This window comes from Sphaerodactylus townsendi, linkage group LG12, assembly GCF_021028975.2.
Source record: "Sphaerodactylus townsendi isolate TG3544 linkage group LG12, MPM_Stown_v2.3, whole genome shotgun sequence".
Lineage (NCBI taxonomy): Eukaryota > Metazoa > Chordata > Lepidosauria > Squamata > Sphaerodactylidae > Sphaerodactylus > Sphaerodactylus townsendi.
The window spans coordinates 38,945,566-38,963,711 of NC_059436.1; the positions used below are offsets into that span (position 1 = coordinate 38,945,566).

At 45.7% G+C, this 18,146-nt stretch overlaps 1 protein-coding gene across 1 annotated transcript in view; it reads right to left on the bottom strand.

The window, feature by feature from the left end:
• Positions 1–4,474, bottom strand: part of GARNL3 (GTPase activating Rap/RanGAP domain like 3) — a 42,070-nt gene extending 37,596 nt beyond the window's left edge. Inside the window, exons 1-4 of the mRNA XM_048512079.1 lie at positions 4,359–4,474; positions 4,018–4,082; positions 3,316–3,379; positions 533–559 (exon numbers count right to left, since the gene is read on the bottom strand). Coding sequence (XP_048368036.1) covers positions 533–559; positions 3,316–3,375 — 87 coding nt within the window. The 5' untranslated portion in view covers positions 3,376–3,379; positions 4,018–4,082; positions 4,359–4,474. The remainder of the gene's footprint in view (positions 1–532; positions 560–3,315; positions 3,380–4,017; positions 4,083–4,358) is intronic.
• Between the last annotated feature and the right edge of the window lie 13,672 nt (positions 4,475–18,146).

Below are 18,146 nucleotides of genomic sequence, written 5' to 3' on the forward strand. Positions count from 1 at the left end.
CGGGTCAAAGTTCTCTCCCCTTGGAAGTTGGGTAGAAGTCCTTATCCCATTATGTCATCAGTTTCTCCACCCCAGCGGGGTCATATCATAGGGTATATGTCCCGGACACTTCTATGTGAGGTCAAGAGGAGGAACATCATGCAGATAGGCAGAGCCATTCTTTGCAGAAGCATCATCTGTGGTCTGCCGTCTTCTGTGGCATCCTTGTATGCATACATGGCTGACCTCATATGGAGATGTAAAACAACTGTATTTTTCCAATGGGAGTCCTGTGTGTGACTGCTGTCAGAACAAATCTGTGAACTTCAATACACTAGAGCTGTTTCCACATCCCTGACTGGCACTCTTGTAGAACAAATATGATTGAACACATAGATTGAATCTCAGCCTACCCAAGGGTTTGCTTGAGGGTAAATCTACAAAAAAAAAAAAACACATGGCCTACAAATTGGAGTGAGGCTGTATTCCAAACAGAAAACAATGTCTGCTGAAGAGGTTGATGGGAACGCAAAAGGATTAATCTGTGCCTTACCTCTTGCTCTTCCAAAACCAGTAAATCCTGGGGAAAGGGGAGGGAAAGAAATATATTTAGCCTTCTAAATTAATAAAAACAAACAAAACCTCTCTTCTCCTTAACTCTGGTTGAAGCCATTGTAATGTTCAATAAAAAACCAGAAGAGAGTCCATAAAACTCAGTTAACCTTGCATCCCGAAGGCCATGTCTGCTGGATATTAAAATGATCTTACATGGAGAGAGAATTGTCTGATCCAGCAGGCTAGTTCTTATGTTCTTATGTTCTTATGTGTGTCTTGCAATTCCATAGGATCAGCTATGAAAAGCTGCAGAATACCGGACTGCAGGAATCCTTTAGCTTTGGAAATTTCACCCGATTACTGGTAATAAAAAAAACGTATAAGTTTTGTCATTAAAAGTACTCTACACCTCAACAAGTTTCTGGAGTCTCATGCTGTGAAGCAGATTTTTTTGCAAATGTTAGGCAGAAACTGCTGAAATCTCAACAGACAGCCTGCGGTCAAACAGGATTTCTGAATGAATGTTACTGTTTTTATATCAGAAGCCACCCTGAGCCCATAAGGGGAAGGGCAGCATATAAAAGGACATTATTTTTAAAATTTTGTTTACTATCACAGCTGCCAGTTCTGTAGCTGGTTGCCCACCAGATTTAGAACACTGTAAATGCATCGGGCATAGTATTCATATATCCGGATCCCTAAAAGCAGAGCTGGATACATATATTATTATTGTTGTTGTTGTTGCTGCTGCTCCAGTTGCCTGTACAAAGTAAGATCAATTAAGCAAAGTAAGAGAAATCATGTAAATGCACTTAATTTACACATTAGGATTTCGATTGCCAAAGAGTTAAGGGGCCTCATTCTTGTAACTAGGGCTGTTTCCTCGACTACCACGCTAATCAACAAGTCACAGCTATTTACCACAGGACATCCTACATTAAATGATCACTCTTTGAAATAGGACTACTTGTGGAATCTAGCTAACAAAGGAGTCCTCTAGGCTTCTTCTGCAAGACTCTTCCAAAACACGAGGCTGCCACTGAAAAGGCTGCAGATCTTAGACTTACCGTAATTCTCCAAAAAAAAAAAGCTTTAAAAAAGAAATCTAGGCTGACTTAAGTTGTGGCAGGAGGGTTAGTGCGTGATACAGCTCATCTCACTCCCTGCTAAATACAGCACTCAAATAAGTGGAAATCACTGTAAGCATATTTTGGCTTTTCTACAAGTATTTATGCTTCGAAGTCTTTGTTAATTCACAGAGGGAAGACATTTTAATTAAAAGTGGCTCTTGTATCAAGGTGTTCCTTGCCACCGCTGCTCCTGGGAATCATGTTTCAGCAAATCCTCAATTCTCAAGTCCAGCTGTAGATATGTTACCATCTGTTCAACCTTTTTTTGTGATACTTCCTTTTTTTATCTTCCAGCTTGATGGGCTACAGCTCAGACCACTTTTCTTCCATCCTTGTACGTAGCTTCTCAAATACCTTCTCTTCCCATGATAAGTTCTGTTCCCCGAGGAGTTAATGAAGGAGTTATATGTAGAATTTTCCTTGATTTTAAAAAAAATACTGGCAAAGCAGAAATGCCAGTCTTTGTCATTTTTAAATTGTTTGATCAACACTGAAATGATGGCTACAATATTTTTTACTGCGGTTTCTTCCTAGCATAATCCAATTTCTTTTTTTTAACCAAAAGAGCATTTTTAGGAACAGAAGGGCAAAAGGCATTTCAGGTCTTAAAGATCTTTCAAGCATAAGCCAAAAAGGTAATTTTTAAACAGGTTCCCCACCCCGAGTATTAACTATATGAGAACTCTGCAAAACATGTGTGAAATGACAGTTGCTCAGTTTTAATAGTACCTTTCTTTTTTCTTTTTTGTAGGATTTTGAACTCGGATTCTATTTTAACATTCACTAGAGAGCTTCTGGGATTTGTTAAAAGAGTTTTTATATGCGCATAGTCACCACAGCATACAAAGTCTCTGTCTGAGAATTTAGCCATTAATGCAAAATTATGATTGCGTCAATTGGATCCCAGATTCCAGCATATGGAATCATCTGCTTCAAAAAAGGTTATTGCTCAGCTAAATGTTTTTACTCATCTATAGGTGAAGGAGTCGAGGCTAGTCCAATTTTATCAGACCTCAGAAGCTAAACACTGGAGCAGCAGTGGCGTAGTGGTTAAGAACAGGTGCATGCTAATCTGGAGGAACTGGGTTTGATTCCCCGCGCTGTCAAGTCGGGCTCTTGAGCTAGGAGGCGTTTATCTGAGGAATCTCAGATTAGCCTGTGCACTTCCTCACCACACGCCAGCTGGGTGGACCTTGGGCTAGTCACAGCACCCCAGACTCTCTCGAGTCCCAGCTCCACCTCACAGGGTGTTTGTTGTGAGGGGGAAGGGCTTAGGAGATTGTGAAGTCTCCCTTTGAGTCTCCTGCAGGAGAGAAAGGGGGGATATAACTCCAAACTCTTCTTCTTCTAAGCAGAGTCCGCCCTAGTTAGTACTTGGATGGGAAACTGCTAAGGAAGTCCAGGACAGATACCCAGGAGGCAGTAAGTGAATGGCGCTGGCCATCTCAAAACATCTCTCTCTTGTCTCAAAAAGCCTACAGGGTCACCATAAGTCCACTGTGACATGATAGCATGTTCCATCACCACAGCCGAAGGAATCAGTGCAAAAGGAAATGTCCCAGTGCAGACTGGTTCCACTCAACAATGTATGAAGTTTGACAGAGAAAAGAAATACTGCAATATATTCCCCAGAAAACTATGCACAACTTACCTTCTGAATTTCAGGGTGAAGAATTTCTCGAGGACCTTTTTCGAATTTGTCGAGATTCATGGCACTGAAATGTCAACAAAACTGTAATGTCAGTGTTTCATAGGGCTATCAATTAATAGTAACTAGTGTACAAAAGACCCTTCCCCTGAACATATCCTAAGAAACTCTGCATACTGCAATAGACAGCACGATTAAAGCTTAGTGCTTCCTGATCTGTGCCAGGCATACCACTGAGGGGTATCTTAACCACTTTCTAAGTTTGGAAGCCATGAACGATTGCATCATTACACCTCCTTCTGCCAATTGTTCACTCACCAAGATCAAATCTCTAGCCTGACCTTAACTGTGGCGAAACATTACAACAGCATGGATTCTAACCATTAACAATGATCAGGGATCTCCTGTAACCAGGTTTAAATACAGTTCGAAGTCAGTCAACAATATTTTTTAATGTGGAACCTGGTTCACATCAATTATGATTATGATCAGTGCTGCTGTAATGCTGAACAATGATTACAGGAGACAGGGCTAGGAGTGGAAATGGCACTGGGAATGGAGAATAGGGGTTGGGGGGAGGAATGTATGATCCACAGCTCTTAACTGCAAGTCTTTTAGAATCACACAGAGGTGCACCTTGTTTCGTGCACTCTGTCCTTCAGGCCCAAAGCAAAGCGCATCATAAATAAAATATGGCTATCTTACCTTAAAATAGATTTCACAGATAGAGTTTTTGTAGGACTGTAAGGGAGGCATATTTTCTGAGTACCCTACAGGAGAAAGAAATGAAGAAAAATGCTACAGAACATCAGATTTTCTGTGGGACAAAGAAGACACTAACAATAAGTCCAGGATACTAACAAGTGAATAAGACTTCAAGGGCCATTGAGATAGAGGGGTGGAAAAATGGGAGGGTTGCCTGTTTTTCTTCCAAGAACTTCCAGCATCTCCCACTGACTACACGAAACACCAGAATCTGAGCTAAGTAATTATATTCATTGATATTAGATTATATTAAACACAAAGGCAGCTTATTTGCCCCTTACTGTTTTTCTCCAGAGGATTGCACGGTATTGAGGAACACGCTGATCAGCTGGGTCAGACAGCACGGCATTGCATTAGAAAGGCAGCGGATTCTTCCTACTGCATCCGCACTTCTACAGAGGAATTTCGGACGCACTCTGAAAAGAAAACATGACACTTCCAATAAATGCACACAATGGCCTGCAAGAGACCACTACGTGCTGGCAGTCCACAGCATGCCACTCCATGCGCACTCACTGCATTTGGTAATCGGCTGGCACCACGCATCTGCAGCAGGTAAGTTAGCCAGAGCTGAAAGATGGCATAGTCACAAAGTACATCCGGGCAGATCCATGAGTGGTTATGGCAACACTGCAGAACTGGCAGACTTTACAAGCAGACTGTTGCAGCAGAAGAATATTAGGAATGAAGGCGGATCGCCTTTCTAGTCCACATCCGGCTCGGTATTCCATTTGCGTTTCGAGGGTGGGGAAACCCACCCTGGGCAATCCTTCCATGAATCCGCCACTGGACTCTTTGCTGGGGATGAACATTTTGGATACAGCCATTTATTTAGCCAACCAAAACAGAAGCTGAGGCGCAGCACAGTTCCTGATTCAGTCTGTTCCGTTTCCAGCAGCGTAAGCCCCAACGGCTGATGCCCTATCTTGGGGACACCTCTGCCTAGCCAAAGGGCTCTGCTCGGGCGGACGCTTCCTGGCAAGAGGCATCCCCATTGGCATGGTTTGGCAGTGTCGTTAGTTCTTGCTTATCAGGTGACTCCTCCTGATTGATGACCCATCACGCCACTCCCATTAACTGCTATGACAGAAACATGCAACAACCGAATACAACCCCGAGGAGAGGTGGGTGGGCAAAACGCCGCCTGGCCATATGGTTTACGGGCCAGAACAAAGGAGGGCTTTCCCTTTAAAGGCTCAATCCGCCTCCCTTCCTGAAGTGACGATCAAGGCCTTTGCTCCACTGATGGTCTGGCTTCGCTTCCGGGCCTCAGTTAAGCGGAAGTGGCTCACTTCACTCACCTCCATCCATCGCACTCCCTGAGTGCAACCGCAGCCTGAATGGGCGATTCACAGCCAGTGCTTCTTCCAATAGAAGAAATACAGGATGCTAGATGGCTGGCTAAGCGGGAATGATCAGCAACAAAATTATTGATGGTACTCTTCAACAAAGACTTCCCACTGGCAAGCTGGAATTACATGGCACTGCTAGGAATCCCTACTTGGTGGTTCTTCAAAACATGCAGCAGTTTTGCAGCCTTCTAAGCTCATGACTTGAATTCATCTTATAGCTGGGCATAAATTTACTTACAGTGGCATAGGTCAGGCCTTTTGACCCCAAGCTCCAAACCCACCCCAAAGCCTCCAGCTTCTTTCTCCCGGTGATTTTGGTGGCTCAGAGATATCCTGCTCTCTGAACTGGAGGTAAGTTATTTAGATGGACAAACAAGTTACAGCACACTCTGTTTCCCATGGCGAACTTAGCTATCCTTTAAATAGGAGGTCTCAGGAAGCCTGATAATGGGACCAGGGTCTAATTCCCTCATCGAAGTTCTTTCAGCATGGCCACAACATGCCAAATGCCAGAAGACAATCAGGGTTCCTGAGGATCTTGAGAGCTCAAGAGGTTCCCTTACCCCTGCCGAAAAGGAATGACGCCCCACTTGGAGAGCAGAGAAGTCATAATTTATTCCCGTCATGCATTTCTGCAACAGGTGCTTTCCCTCGACCTCCCCCACCCCTCAAGGCTCTGGACTCTCTGATGCCTCCCACTTCACCAAGAGATCCCCTGTCTCCGTCTTAGCCCAGCCTCTAGCACTTGCTTAGCAATATGAGTGAGAGGAAAATACTGCATGCCATGGGTCAGTCCATGGCGCCTCTCTAAAGCACCTGTCCCAAAATGCCACATCTCTGCACCAGCCATGCAAAACTGTCCATAATGGATTTAAATCAGCTGTGGACTCTAAATTGCAAACTGAAGCAAGTACAAGAGCTGGAAGTATTCTCTCAAGACAGCCACTGGTTTTAACTATAATCAGTATGAGGGAAATGGGTGATGAATAGCCATATTCAAATAAAATACATTAAGTCATTTACCACACATCTACAGTTTAAACCACTCTTTTCCTAGGAAATGGACTTGAAGTACCCCATTCAGGAGTGCATTCTGATTTTTCCATGCATATTCTGTTCTGTTTGGCGCCACACTAGGGTATAGTCTGCACTTCCTAAATGGGAAGGGAAACCAGGAAATCCTTCAACTCTGCCCTCAGGGTGTCACACTCACAGGTGCCGCGGACCACATGTAAGAAGTCAAGAAGCCGGGTCTATTTGATCCCCTGAGTGCCCCTAACTGGGAGAAGAATAACAGGAATTCAGCCCCAGCAAAGCAGCACTTAGAGGCAGGGCAGGGTAAAGAGCAAGGCAGTTCTGCAAGAGGAGGAATAAGCTAATGAACAGGCAGGTAGACTGACAGTCCTCTTCATGTAGAGGCCTTTTGGAAAAGCATCTCTTCAAGAAAGGCAGGGAATGTGAGCACCAGAGAGAGAGAAATAGTGCCCTTCCTCAGCTGGGAGGAAACAACTGACGACCCAGGCAGGAAGTTGGCAGGGAGGCATGAAGGCCTGAGCCCAGCCAGTTTAGGAGAAATCTAGTACCTCTGGGATTGTGGAGGCAAGTATTCTGCCCAGAAATACAGACATTTATCCCACACTGCCACATCAAGGTTTAACCCTGCAGAAAGTGCAGCTGCCTGGCACTGTGGCTGAAATACCTACATCTGGAGCAGCTGTGGAAGAGATGGAGGTGAGTTAGCTCTCTCATGGCTGGAACCCACTCACACTAATGTGAGTTGTGCAGCTGTCACACCATTTGAGGCTAATTAAAGTGGCACTACTGGCATTCCCTGTGTTGGCTTGTCCATGGTGAAGAAGTGGGAAGTGCCCTATCCTTTTATACCCTCCACACAAAACCCATGTTCCAGTGTGGCAGTGGTTCCTGATAGGACTCCTGAAAACTCTTTAGCTGAGGGGTGCAGTCTGGCACTTCTCTCAACCCTTTGATCTCTAAAAAAAAAAAATAACATTCCTTGTGACACTACTTACTTTTGTCCTATGAAAGTTCCATCCAGGTGGCAAGACCTCTTTATCCACCTCATTCTTCTAGCTGTAAGCAACAGTGGAATTTATTGGCACAAACATCTCCCCTTTGATTCCCAAACTTGGGAAATCATTCCATCAAACAGAAGTGACAGTCAGTGCAGGCTTTAGAAGGTGGGATCCTGCTATAGCCTATTCTCTTGAGTTTGTTCACTATATAAAAGGTAGTGAATGAGGAGACCTTTGCTCAGCTTAGGATCAAGCAGCTGTTCTGGCCCGGATGCCAAAGCCACCACTGATGTGTGCCTTACCAGCACATATGAGAGTCAAAAGAGCATTCTTTTCCTGTGTCTCTATTTCAGCAGAAATGAGCTAATGAAAGGAGACCTGTTGTCGTCTATCTCAGAAATGAGTATGCCTAACTCTCAACCAAATGCAGTGAAACCCAGGAGTTGCATACTCACCATCTGAAACCCTAATAATACTGGAACTCTGGGCACAAACATGACAAGTGATTGCTTCTTATGATGCAAAGTGAATCCTCTTCCCATTGATGCTGGCAAATGATGGGAATTGTAGTCCATAATGACGGAGTGCCAAAGGTTCGCCACCACGGAGCTTTGTCATGGCAAGAGATTAGCACTGGAGAGTTGCCTAGCGTAACAAAAGTTTTGTCCAGCAACCCTATTGGCAGCACCATCATCACTGTCATCATCACCACCACCATCATCATCATCATCAATACCTCATCATAATAATAAAGTGTTGTGTACTTAAGGTGTCATTCATCTAAATAAGAATTACAGCAAAAACTGGTTTAAGAATACAACACACAATTTTATGTATTTGTACAGAGAAGAATGAGGCAGCAGCGGTATTGTCTCAAATGTTGCTCCCTGAGCCCCTGGCCACGCATAAAGTCTAGAAAATGGGCAACTGCATCAACTGGCTCTAACAAGTCTGGATGAGAAAAGACTCCAAATGGGAGGACCTTCTCCTACTCATCAATGGAGCCGTTTCTCCACGCTGAACCTGCCAGCTCCCTGGACAGCTCCACCAGCAGCCAAGTCTAATGAGCTGTGCAACAGAGGAAGCATTTCAGAATTAGAAACGTGGTCTCCAACTCCTGCAGGAGCCTGGCCGAGGCACCAGCCCATGATCCTGTCCAGCAACCTGATGCCCACTAAGCTACCTCCATGGAGGTCCAACCTTTTTTTTTGTCTTGAAATATGGAAGTTCCCTTTGGAGCCACCAGCAATTAGGTAGCTATTCTCCTGAACTGTATTCTATTTTACCTCTAAGTAGTAGCCATCAAGACGTAAACCCTCATGATTTCTAAAGTAAGAGATTATCTGATATTTTGATATTTTTTGTTTCCATTTCCTATAGATAGAAATCCTAATTGGACTCTTGATGGCCTCCTACTCAAATAATGAAGTAATTCAGGGCTGATCCACTTAGTTTCTGAGACTGGGCTAGGCTGAACTATCCGTTCATTCCCCTCTCAAAAGACACCTTCTAGTAGTGAGCTCCACGATCACATGCCCGTGTCTTGTCAAAGCTGCCTCCATTCTCACTGTGACGGCATGTCTTTTATTTTAAAAGCATTTAATTTCACCCCTGAACACAGTTTAATGAAGACTGGTTTATATTTATCACTCTGATGCAATGAGGTCACTGAAAGTAAAATGGAAGTGTATCATGCTGCTTAGGGTAGGGGATAATTCATCCCCAGGCAACACAGCTAGCCTCTCTGCTGAAAGATCATGGTGTGTGGATTCTCCAACAGAGGAGAACGCAGCCAGTGAGGTCCCTGTTCTCAAAGCCAGAAACTCAACTGTACAATAACAGCTTCAGCAGGATGGCCACTAACCTGGATAGCTTTAAAAGGGGCTTGGACAGATTTATGGAGGAGAAGTCGATCTATGGCTACCAATCTTGGATCCTCTCTTGATCTGAGACGATTTAAATGCCTTTAACCAGACCAGGGTGCCTCGGGGAGCAACAGCCACAGAAGGCCATTGCTTTCACATCCTGCAGGTGAGCTCCCAAAGGCACCTGGTGGGCCACTGCGAGTAGCAGAGAGCTGGACTAGACGGACTCTGGTCTGATCCAGCTGGCTTGTTCTTATGATGGCCCTATTTGACTGCAGCAGAAGAGCTTTTGACTCTCAAAAGCTTATGCTTCAAAAATCTGGTGGGTCCTTAAGGTGCTACTGGACTTGACTCTAACCCTATAATAAATTTTAAAAGAGGGCAAAGCACAAATGTAGCAATCATGAAAGAACACCAAGACCAATAAGAATGCTTCACTATTAGACTCCAAAACTGCCGTTTCCACTACTCATTCTCTCTCTTTCCACCCTTTATTTATAGCCCCACAGCCCCATCCCTCCAGCCCCTTCCCCAAATAATTAGTACTTAGCTTTTATAAAAGACCTTCATATACATTGAGCACAGATATAGGAGTTCAGTAATTATGTTTCTCTCCAGGATGCATGAACTGCTGGCAATTTCATCAGCCCCTGTCAGCATGGTCAAGTGGCCATGCTGGCAGGGGCTATTGGGAATTGTAGTTTATGAACATCTGGAGAGCCACAGGTTGCAGACCCCTGCATTAGCACATGATAATGTATATGACTCAGTGGAAGAGCTTTGCATGCCGAAGGTCCCAGATCAAATCCCTAGCATCTCCAATTAAAAAGGTCCATGCAGTAGGCAATGTAACCAATCTCAGCCTGACACCCTAAAGAGCCACTGCCACTCTGAGTAGACAATATTGATCTTGAAGGACCAGCAGTCTGATTCTGTTTAAGGCAGTTTCATGTGTGATCGCAGCGATCCTCGCAATAACCCCAAACGGTAGGTCAGTATTACTTCCCCCATATTGCAAAACAGGGGAAGGCAAGGCTGAGAGAGAACGGCTTACCTAAGGAAACCTGAGTCTACAGCAGAAGAAGATTTGAATTGGGTACTTCCTGAACCTAACTCAAGGTGTAATCCTAAGCAGAGATGCATCCTTCTAAATCCATAGACTTCAGTGAACTTAGAAGGATGTCACTCTGCTGAGGACTGCACTGTCAGATATTCATTCATTCATTCATTCATTCATTCATTCATTCATTCATTCATTCATTCATGGGGTTTAATACCACCCCAAGCTCATACACCAAATGAGTTTTATCGGCAAGGTGAACCAGCAACCTCTTGGATGACAGATTCTCTCTCAGCGTCCACACTGAGCGACCACCAAGAGATATGCACGAGGGAAGACTGGGCTAATGGAGAAGGGGGCTGGTTGACAGGAGAGCTGGAGCAAAGTTGTGTTTCAGTTGGCGCGAGATAAGGCTGAAAGTAAGGGGGGAGTGCTAGGTGCACTGAAAAGCTTCCACTCCCTACCAGCCTCAGGAACTTCTCCCACCCCAGAATGCCCTAGGAACATCCTCAGCCACACACTCCCCCAGGGCATGCACCCGTGCATCAAGGCCAAATTTCGGAGCAACACCTCTGAGTTGGTGGACCATGTCTTATTGCTAGTGGCTAAGCAGCTCCAGTTTCTCAATCTGTCCAGGATCCACTGTTTTTCAACTTTTAAGGACAGCAAGTACCAGTCGATCAGGCAGCCCCATTCTCCGGATTCCTATTTTTAATTAAGGCAATGGGCTTCAGGAGCGCGGAAAGAAGAACCTCACAGCCGTCCCAACGTGAAGGTTACACTTGCTGTGCAAAGTGTCTGTCAGCCTCCTCACATCACCATGACCCTGACCTCTGTTCTAAATCACTGAAGGCAACATGGCCATGAGTAGCACAAGTTACATTTGCTTCCCCGGTGGCTGCCAAAATTGCAATTAATGGCTGGCACAGAGACAAGGAGGAAAACGAATCCTGCTCCAAAGCCACATTGATTTACACAAGCACAAATAGCCGGGAGGAAGACCAAGCGTCAGACTTGAACTAGCCCTCTGAAACCAAAAGGTTATGATGATGTGGCTAGTAGTCTGGGAGCATAATGTCATAAAATGTGGCTATTAGTCTGGGAGCATAATGTCATAAAATGATAATCCTGTGATCGGGACTGAGGGGGGAGGGGGGAAGGGAGGAATCCGTAGGTTTTCAAAACATTCACACAGTCAGAATGTCTCCAATGTCATCTTCTGTTGGGTAGCAGGTGTGACTGCACTGCACCACCCCATCCCCAAAAATCCAGATTCCCACATTCATATCCTGCGATTGCTCTACTGAGTCCAAACCAGGGTATCTGGACCACAAAACCAGGGTATCTGGACCACAAAAAGGAGCAGCAGTGGCGTAGGAGGTTAAGAGCTCGGGTATCTAATCTGGAGGAACCGGGTTTGATTCCCTGCTCTGCCACCTGAGCTTCGTGGAGAGGCTTATCTGGCGGATTCAGATTAGCTCTATGAACTCCCACATAAGTGCCAGCTGGGTGGACTTTGGGTTGGCTCACAGCTTCTCGGAGCTCTCTCAGCCCCACCTACCTCACAGGGTGTTTGTTGTGAGGGGGGGAAGGGAAAGGAGATTGTAAGCTCCTTTGAGTCTCCTGCGGGAGAGAAAGGGGGGATATAAATCCACTCCTCCTCCTCCTCCTCCTCCTCCTCCTCCTCCTCCTCCTCCTCCTCCTCCTCCTCCTCCTCCGGAGGGCCAGAACACCCCTGGAAGCTGACTGAAATCCTGCTAACCAGGATAGAGCGGGGGATGTAGGTTGCTACTTAGTGTGGGAATGTTAGATCCAGCAAAATTTCTGGAGTGTACCTGTTTGTTCACTCTGATGCAATGTCAGTACACCTGAATCTGGTTATTGGGAGGAGGTCAATGGGCATGATGGCTGGAAGATCTGTATTCAGAGCTTGCAGTGATTTTTTTTTCAAAAATCAGCCACAAAGTGCCTTAATTTGGCTCAGCACCGCAAGGGATTTTTTTCCTCCTCTGCAATTTGGGTGGCCTAAGCTTGCAGATACACTGTGGAACAAAACAGTGGGGGCCAGGAGGACCATTTAAGGCATAAAAAACAGCAAGTGGGGAGAGGCTTAAAAACATTCCCAAATGGGTGCCACAGTCCTGATCCATAGAGTTCCAAGGACAAGACTGAGTTGGCTCTGATCCCGTAGGCCCCCAGAGTGACCACACCGGAGGTGACGGTGCTAGCCAAGCTGAGATCTTGGCCTATCCCTTCTTGCTGCAGGGGTGAAGTCACTTGGAATGGCTCGGATTGGGCAGGCGGGCAGCTTCCAAGTAAGGGCAATACAGGATATATTGATATGGTTCTTTACTCCAGGCTATAGGTTGTCTCATCAGTCTCCCTGCCAGCATGGCCAATTGGCCATGCTGGCAGGGGCTGATGGGAATTGTAGCCCATAACATCTGGAGTGCCAAAGGTTCGCCACTACTGGGATATAGCAATGTGAAGCGGAACATGTCAGCCAAGGTGGGGCTGGATGGAGCCTGAGAATTGCCCACTGACTACCCCATTGTTGACATAAACACCATTCATGAGTGCAGAGCTGAGCAGCGCCACCGTTGCCCATCTGAATCTGTGCAAGTCTTACCCATGACTACCACTACCCTGCTCCCAGAAATAGGGCAGGAGCAATTTCCCACGATGGACGCCACTTTTCCATCCCTTAAATAATGTTTCAGAAAATAATAATGATGAATGGCTGTCATTGCCAATACAAAGTTAAGCAAGCTTGGCCTTTTCAGAATTGTACTTAATGTTCTTCAGGTAATTATCCTATGAAAGGTAAGAGAGGACAGGCATGTCTTTGTTAATTGTAAAGTGCGGTGTGTGTGGAATGGCATGTTAATAGCCCAATTTCATCAGCGCTTAGAAGCTGAGCAGGTTTGGTGCTTGGATGGGAAACTGCCAAGGAAAACTTTGCAGAGGAAGCCAGTGGCAGCTACCTCTGCCTACCGAGTTGCCTTGAAAACCCGGGGGGGGGGGGGGGCACCATAAGTAGGTTGTGACTTTAAGGCACAGACATAGAAACATAAAATGTATGTATCCACAAACCACAAATACATAAAGGTTCAGTTTCCCCTTCAGTCGTGTTCGACCCTGGGGTACCACGGCAAGCAGTGATTTTATAGGCAAGCCTCTTTTGTGGGGTAGTTTGCCATTGCTTTCCCCAGCTATTCTTTACCCCCTAGCTATGAGCTAGGTAATCCAAACTTTAAAAATCGAATTAAGAATGCATCCGATCGGCCATGTAGGTCAAATCCAAACCAAAACTAAATTGCTTATTCATAGGTCATCTCTCACCAGTCTTATCTGAAAGGAACAATAAATGAAAATGAGACAGTACAGAGCAGCGGTGTCCAACTCTGGCGCCCCAGATGTTCATGGACTACGATTCCCCTCAGTCCCTGCCAATTGGCTATGCTGGCAGGGACTGATGGGAATCGTAGTCCATGAACATCTGGGGCACCAGAGTTGGACACCCCTGGTATAGAGAATGACAATGAAACTGTGGTATACCAGTAACCTCTGTTAAGGTACCAGATCAAATATTCTATTTAGGGCAACAGATACATTCCCAGCAAGTTTACCAGAAACTATTCCAATCATTTTCTGGAAAACCCATGTCATTGTCCGCTACAGTTGCCCACACTAGCACTGATGAAACCGGTTGGAGCGAGAGACAATCCTTTTCAGTGGTGGCACCCATTTTGTCCAGGAAAATAGTCTTTGCTCCCTTCCTCATTACCTTCTGCAATCTGCTAAATGCTTTCTTTTCCAGAGGGATTTTGGATGTGGCTAAATAAAACAGTGCCCTGACAGTCACTGCGGACTTTTCTGCTACCTTTTCGTGTGTTCGTGCCGATTCTACTCTGCCATGTCTTGTGTTTTAGATCGTTTTCTTGTTTTTAATTGCTCAGGATGCTTCCTTGTTGCTTTTACTGCTGCTGTTAATGCTCCTTTGTTAATATTTTGATTCAGTCGGATATTTTGAACCTTTCTGTTGCTTTTGAAATTAAAAACTGCCATGGGTATTGTTTGATCAGTAGAAAAAAGCAAACAGAAATCTTTCAGATAAACAGCCGTACAAACTGGCTTGAAAGCACAGCACAGATGCACCTCAGGGATACCCTTCCAGCCACCAGATTTTGCAGAGACTGGTTCCCTTGAGATCCTCTAAGGATGGAGCTAGCTCAGGGGTGTGCATTGGTCACGATGGCAGGGGCTGATGGGAATTGTAGTCCATGAACACCTGGAGAGCCTCAGGTTGCAGACCCCTGAGCTAGCTCATACCAAGGCAGGGTTCAAGGTATAGCTTATGCACAGTGATACCAACTAGGAAATCAAACAACAAAGCATTAGAATCCCCCTTGCTATTCAAACCAGAGCCCAAGGCAGCTTTTAGAAGTCTCAGGCCTGACACAGGAGTTGCTCTCAACAGCTGAAGGTGCCGGGTATGTGCTAAGCAGCGCTAATTAGAAATGGAACGTTTATGATGCCTCCAGGATTAGAAACATTTCCTAGACTAATTATATGACCGGGGGGGGGGGGGGGGAAGAGATGAGAACACCCAGTGGGCAAAGACTTCCTCAAGGATATCATGCAATTAGGATTTATTTATAGCGAACTAAATAGTATCAATATGGCTTCCTGGGAAATCTTATGTTTTCCTGGTGCCGTTCTCATTCGACCCTTGTGGTAAATGACTTGCATGCAGCTGCAGAACATCCCGCCAACCCTGCAAGGCTGTTTTGGGTTATGATCCCTGCCCTGCCAACAGCACTAATTACGAATAAACGCTACAAAACAAGACATCGGTTCCTAACTACTAACCAAGGCGGGACTTCCGACAGCAGCCCCGGAGAAAGACCTACAGCTGGTTTCGTAAACCAACACGGGACTTGAGTGGACATGAATGAAAAGAATTCATAATCAAACGTATGTCAGCCCGATAAACAAAAGCGAAGACAGTCGGACTGTTTTCTCTTCAGACAGTCGCCAACTAATGACTCCAATAAAAGCTTAATGAGGTATATGAAATCAGATGCGGTTTCAGGGCTATCGAATTGTCCAAGGCTGATTATTCATCAGGGACGCAGGCAGCAGAACCTTTCAGTATCTTAAAAGTTCCTTTTGGGATGGTAGAAATATGGGGGAAATCGTGTAGTAGGCAACTCAATGGAAGGGCCCAAGCGCTTGAAACCAGAAATCCCAAAGTCAGCCAACCACTTGGGGGCTCTTCAGGAACTACTGGGAACAAGCCAGGGGACCTGCAAGGGTGACAGAGGGGAAGAATAACCAATTACCCACAGGGACACAATTTGACAAGGATGGGTAGGTGGTAAATAACTTCTTGCTCACAAAATCTCAGCAATCAAGAACTGTAGAGCAATTGCCCTGACTTCAAGGTAAGTAGAAGGTGGACATTTCTAACCCTTCGTGCACATGGGAGTGTAGGCAGTGAGCAACACCAAATTCACCCCACTGCCTCGTTCCAGAATGTTATAAATTTAGAAGCCCCGCTCCTTTTGCTGTTTATACTTACAACAGAAACAGCGGCGATCACCGGTCAAATTTAAAAAGGATTTTTTAAAGAAAACCCTCAAAGCCAATCAAAGCAATTTAAGAGTTCTTGGCTCTTGTTTCAAAGTGAGGGGAACTCTTAAAAGATCAGTGCAAACAACTAGAAGGGATGGGTTGAAAAATCAGGGTTCAGGAATGTGCTCTGCCAGGGCACATCTCTCAGCACTAATCTCCATTCCAGTATCCCAACAGGTTTTCCCTCCTGCTTCCTTTTCTTCCCCTTTAATGGATACTCAATGGCCGTCATTCTGTGGACAATTAAAATATTCAGTCCTCATCAGACCATTGTTTTGGGGAGAATGAATATTTTCTTTTTTAAATTAATTTTTCCCTGTATATCTAAAGAATCCCTGGAATATGTGGAAATCCTACCCTGCCACTAGGTGATCCCATTTCATTACCCACGGATTAGAACGGTCCATTGGGGACTCACTGTGAAGGGTCCTCCTCCTGGTAGGCTAGGAGGACATCTTGGCCCACCCTTGATCATCATTATGATGGAATATGCTGCCACAGGAGGTGGGGATGGCCACTTACCTGGATAGCTTTAAAAGGGGCTTGGATAGATTTATGGAGGAGAAGTCGATCTACGGCTACCAATCTTGATCTTCCTTGATCTGAGATTGCAAATGCCTTCGCAGACCAGGTGCTCGGGAGCAACAGCAGCAGCCGAAGGCCATTGCTTTCACATCCTGCATATGAGCTCCCAAAGGCATCTGGTGGGCCACTGCGAGTAGCAGAGTGCTGGACTGGACTAGACAGACTCTGGTCTGATCCAGCAAGCTCTTTCTTATGTTCTCATGTTAGATTCCAATATATTTCATAACTGTTTTTGTGCCTAGGTTGTTTCGCTATGTTATATGTTGCTTCCTGTTCCATCGTTAAGATGTTATGGTTGGCCACTGCTTTGCCAGTCAGATATTGAGGGAAGATGGCTGTCGAGTCTCAAGACAGGAAGTGACAGAAAACAATTTCTGCCTCCCTGACAGTGAGGTGAGGAATCACCCACAGCAAGATGTCCTCCGCCTCCAGGAGAACAAGACTACCATTTGCTATTGGGACAAATGAGGATGATGAGGTGAGCAACATCAGCTGTGAAGTCTAAGGACTGGACAGATGCGTTCCAAATTCTTGGAGCCCAGCCATCTTCCCTTACCTGGACTACAGAGCTCAAGATGGACAATGCACGCTTCACGCGTGGATCTGGATTCAGCCACCTAAGGTCCTGGCCTTGCCTTGATACAGGGATGGCCATTTGCAGAGGGCTTAACAGTTGTTCAGGCAACGACATCAGCCCTGCTTCCATGAGCAAAGCAGGCAACCCTCCCTGTCCCTTGCAGAGATGTTTATCCCTTGTGGGAAGTTGCCTTTGTTTTACAGGAAATGCTGGGGGAAGAATACAGAACGTTTGCCAGTACACGTCTGTAATGTTTGGAGGCGAATTCACAGCATGTTTCGGCTGGCTGGTCTTTGAACTGTCTCCCTGTCAATCCTCCTCCCCAGACGCGGCTTGGCCAGACTTGTGTTCCCACGTTCCCGACGTGCTCAGAGAGACTATAAACCCCGTTATTCATCATATTTGACTTAAAAAGCCAGCAGTTAGTAATTAAGAATTGGACCTGTTCACTCTCAAGCTGCATTTGGCCATGTTGGGAAAGCATAAACATTAAATTAACCAGGGGATAGCTGCAGTCTGTGCTTCGTGTGCATGTGTGCAGGGACGATCTGCCTCTTGCATATCTGAGTTTCCTCACACTCAGCAGCAGCTACAAAAATGTCAATGCTTTCCTGGTAAAAAGATGGGTGATACAGCTGCCTTGTCCACAAGAATGCCTTGCCAACAAGAGTGCCTTGCCATGAAGAGTGGTCATCATGCTGCCTATACCTACCCCTTTTCAGGCTCCTAGACCTCCTCTCACCCAAGTATCTACAGCAGGAGTCTGCAACCTGTGGCTCTCCAGATGTTCATGGACTACAAATCCCATCAGCCCCTGCCAGCATGGCCAATTGGCCATGATGGCACGGGGTGATGGGAATTGCAGTCCATGAACATCTGGAGAGCCGCAGGTTGCAGACCCCTGATCTACAGCATCACTTCTGTAAGGGCTTGCCTCAGCAGAGATACCTGGCCTAACCA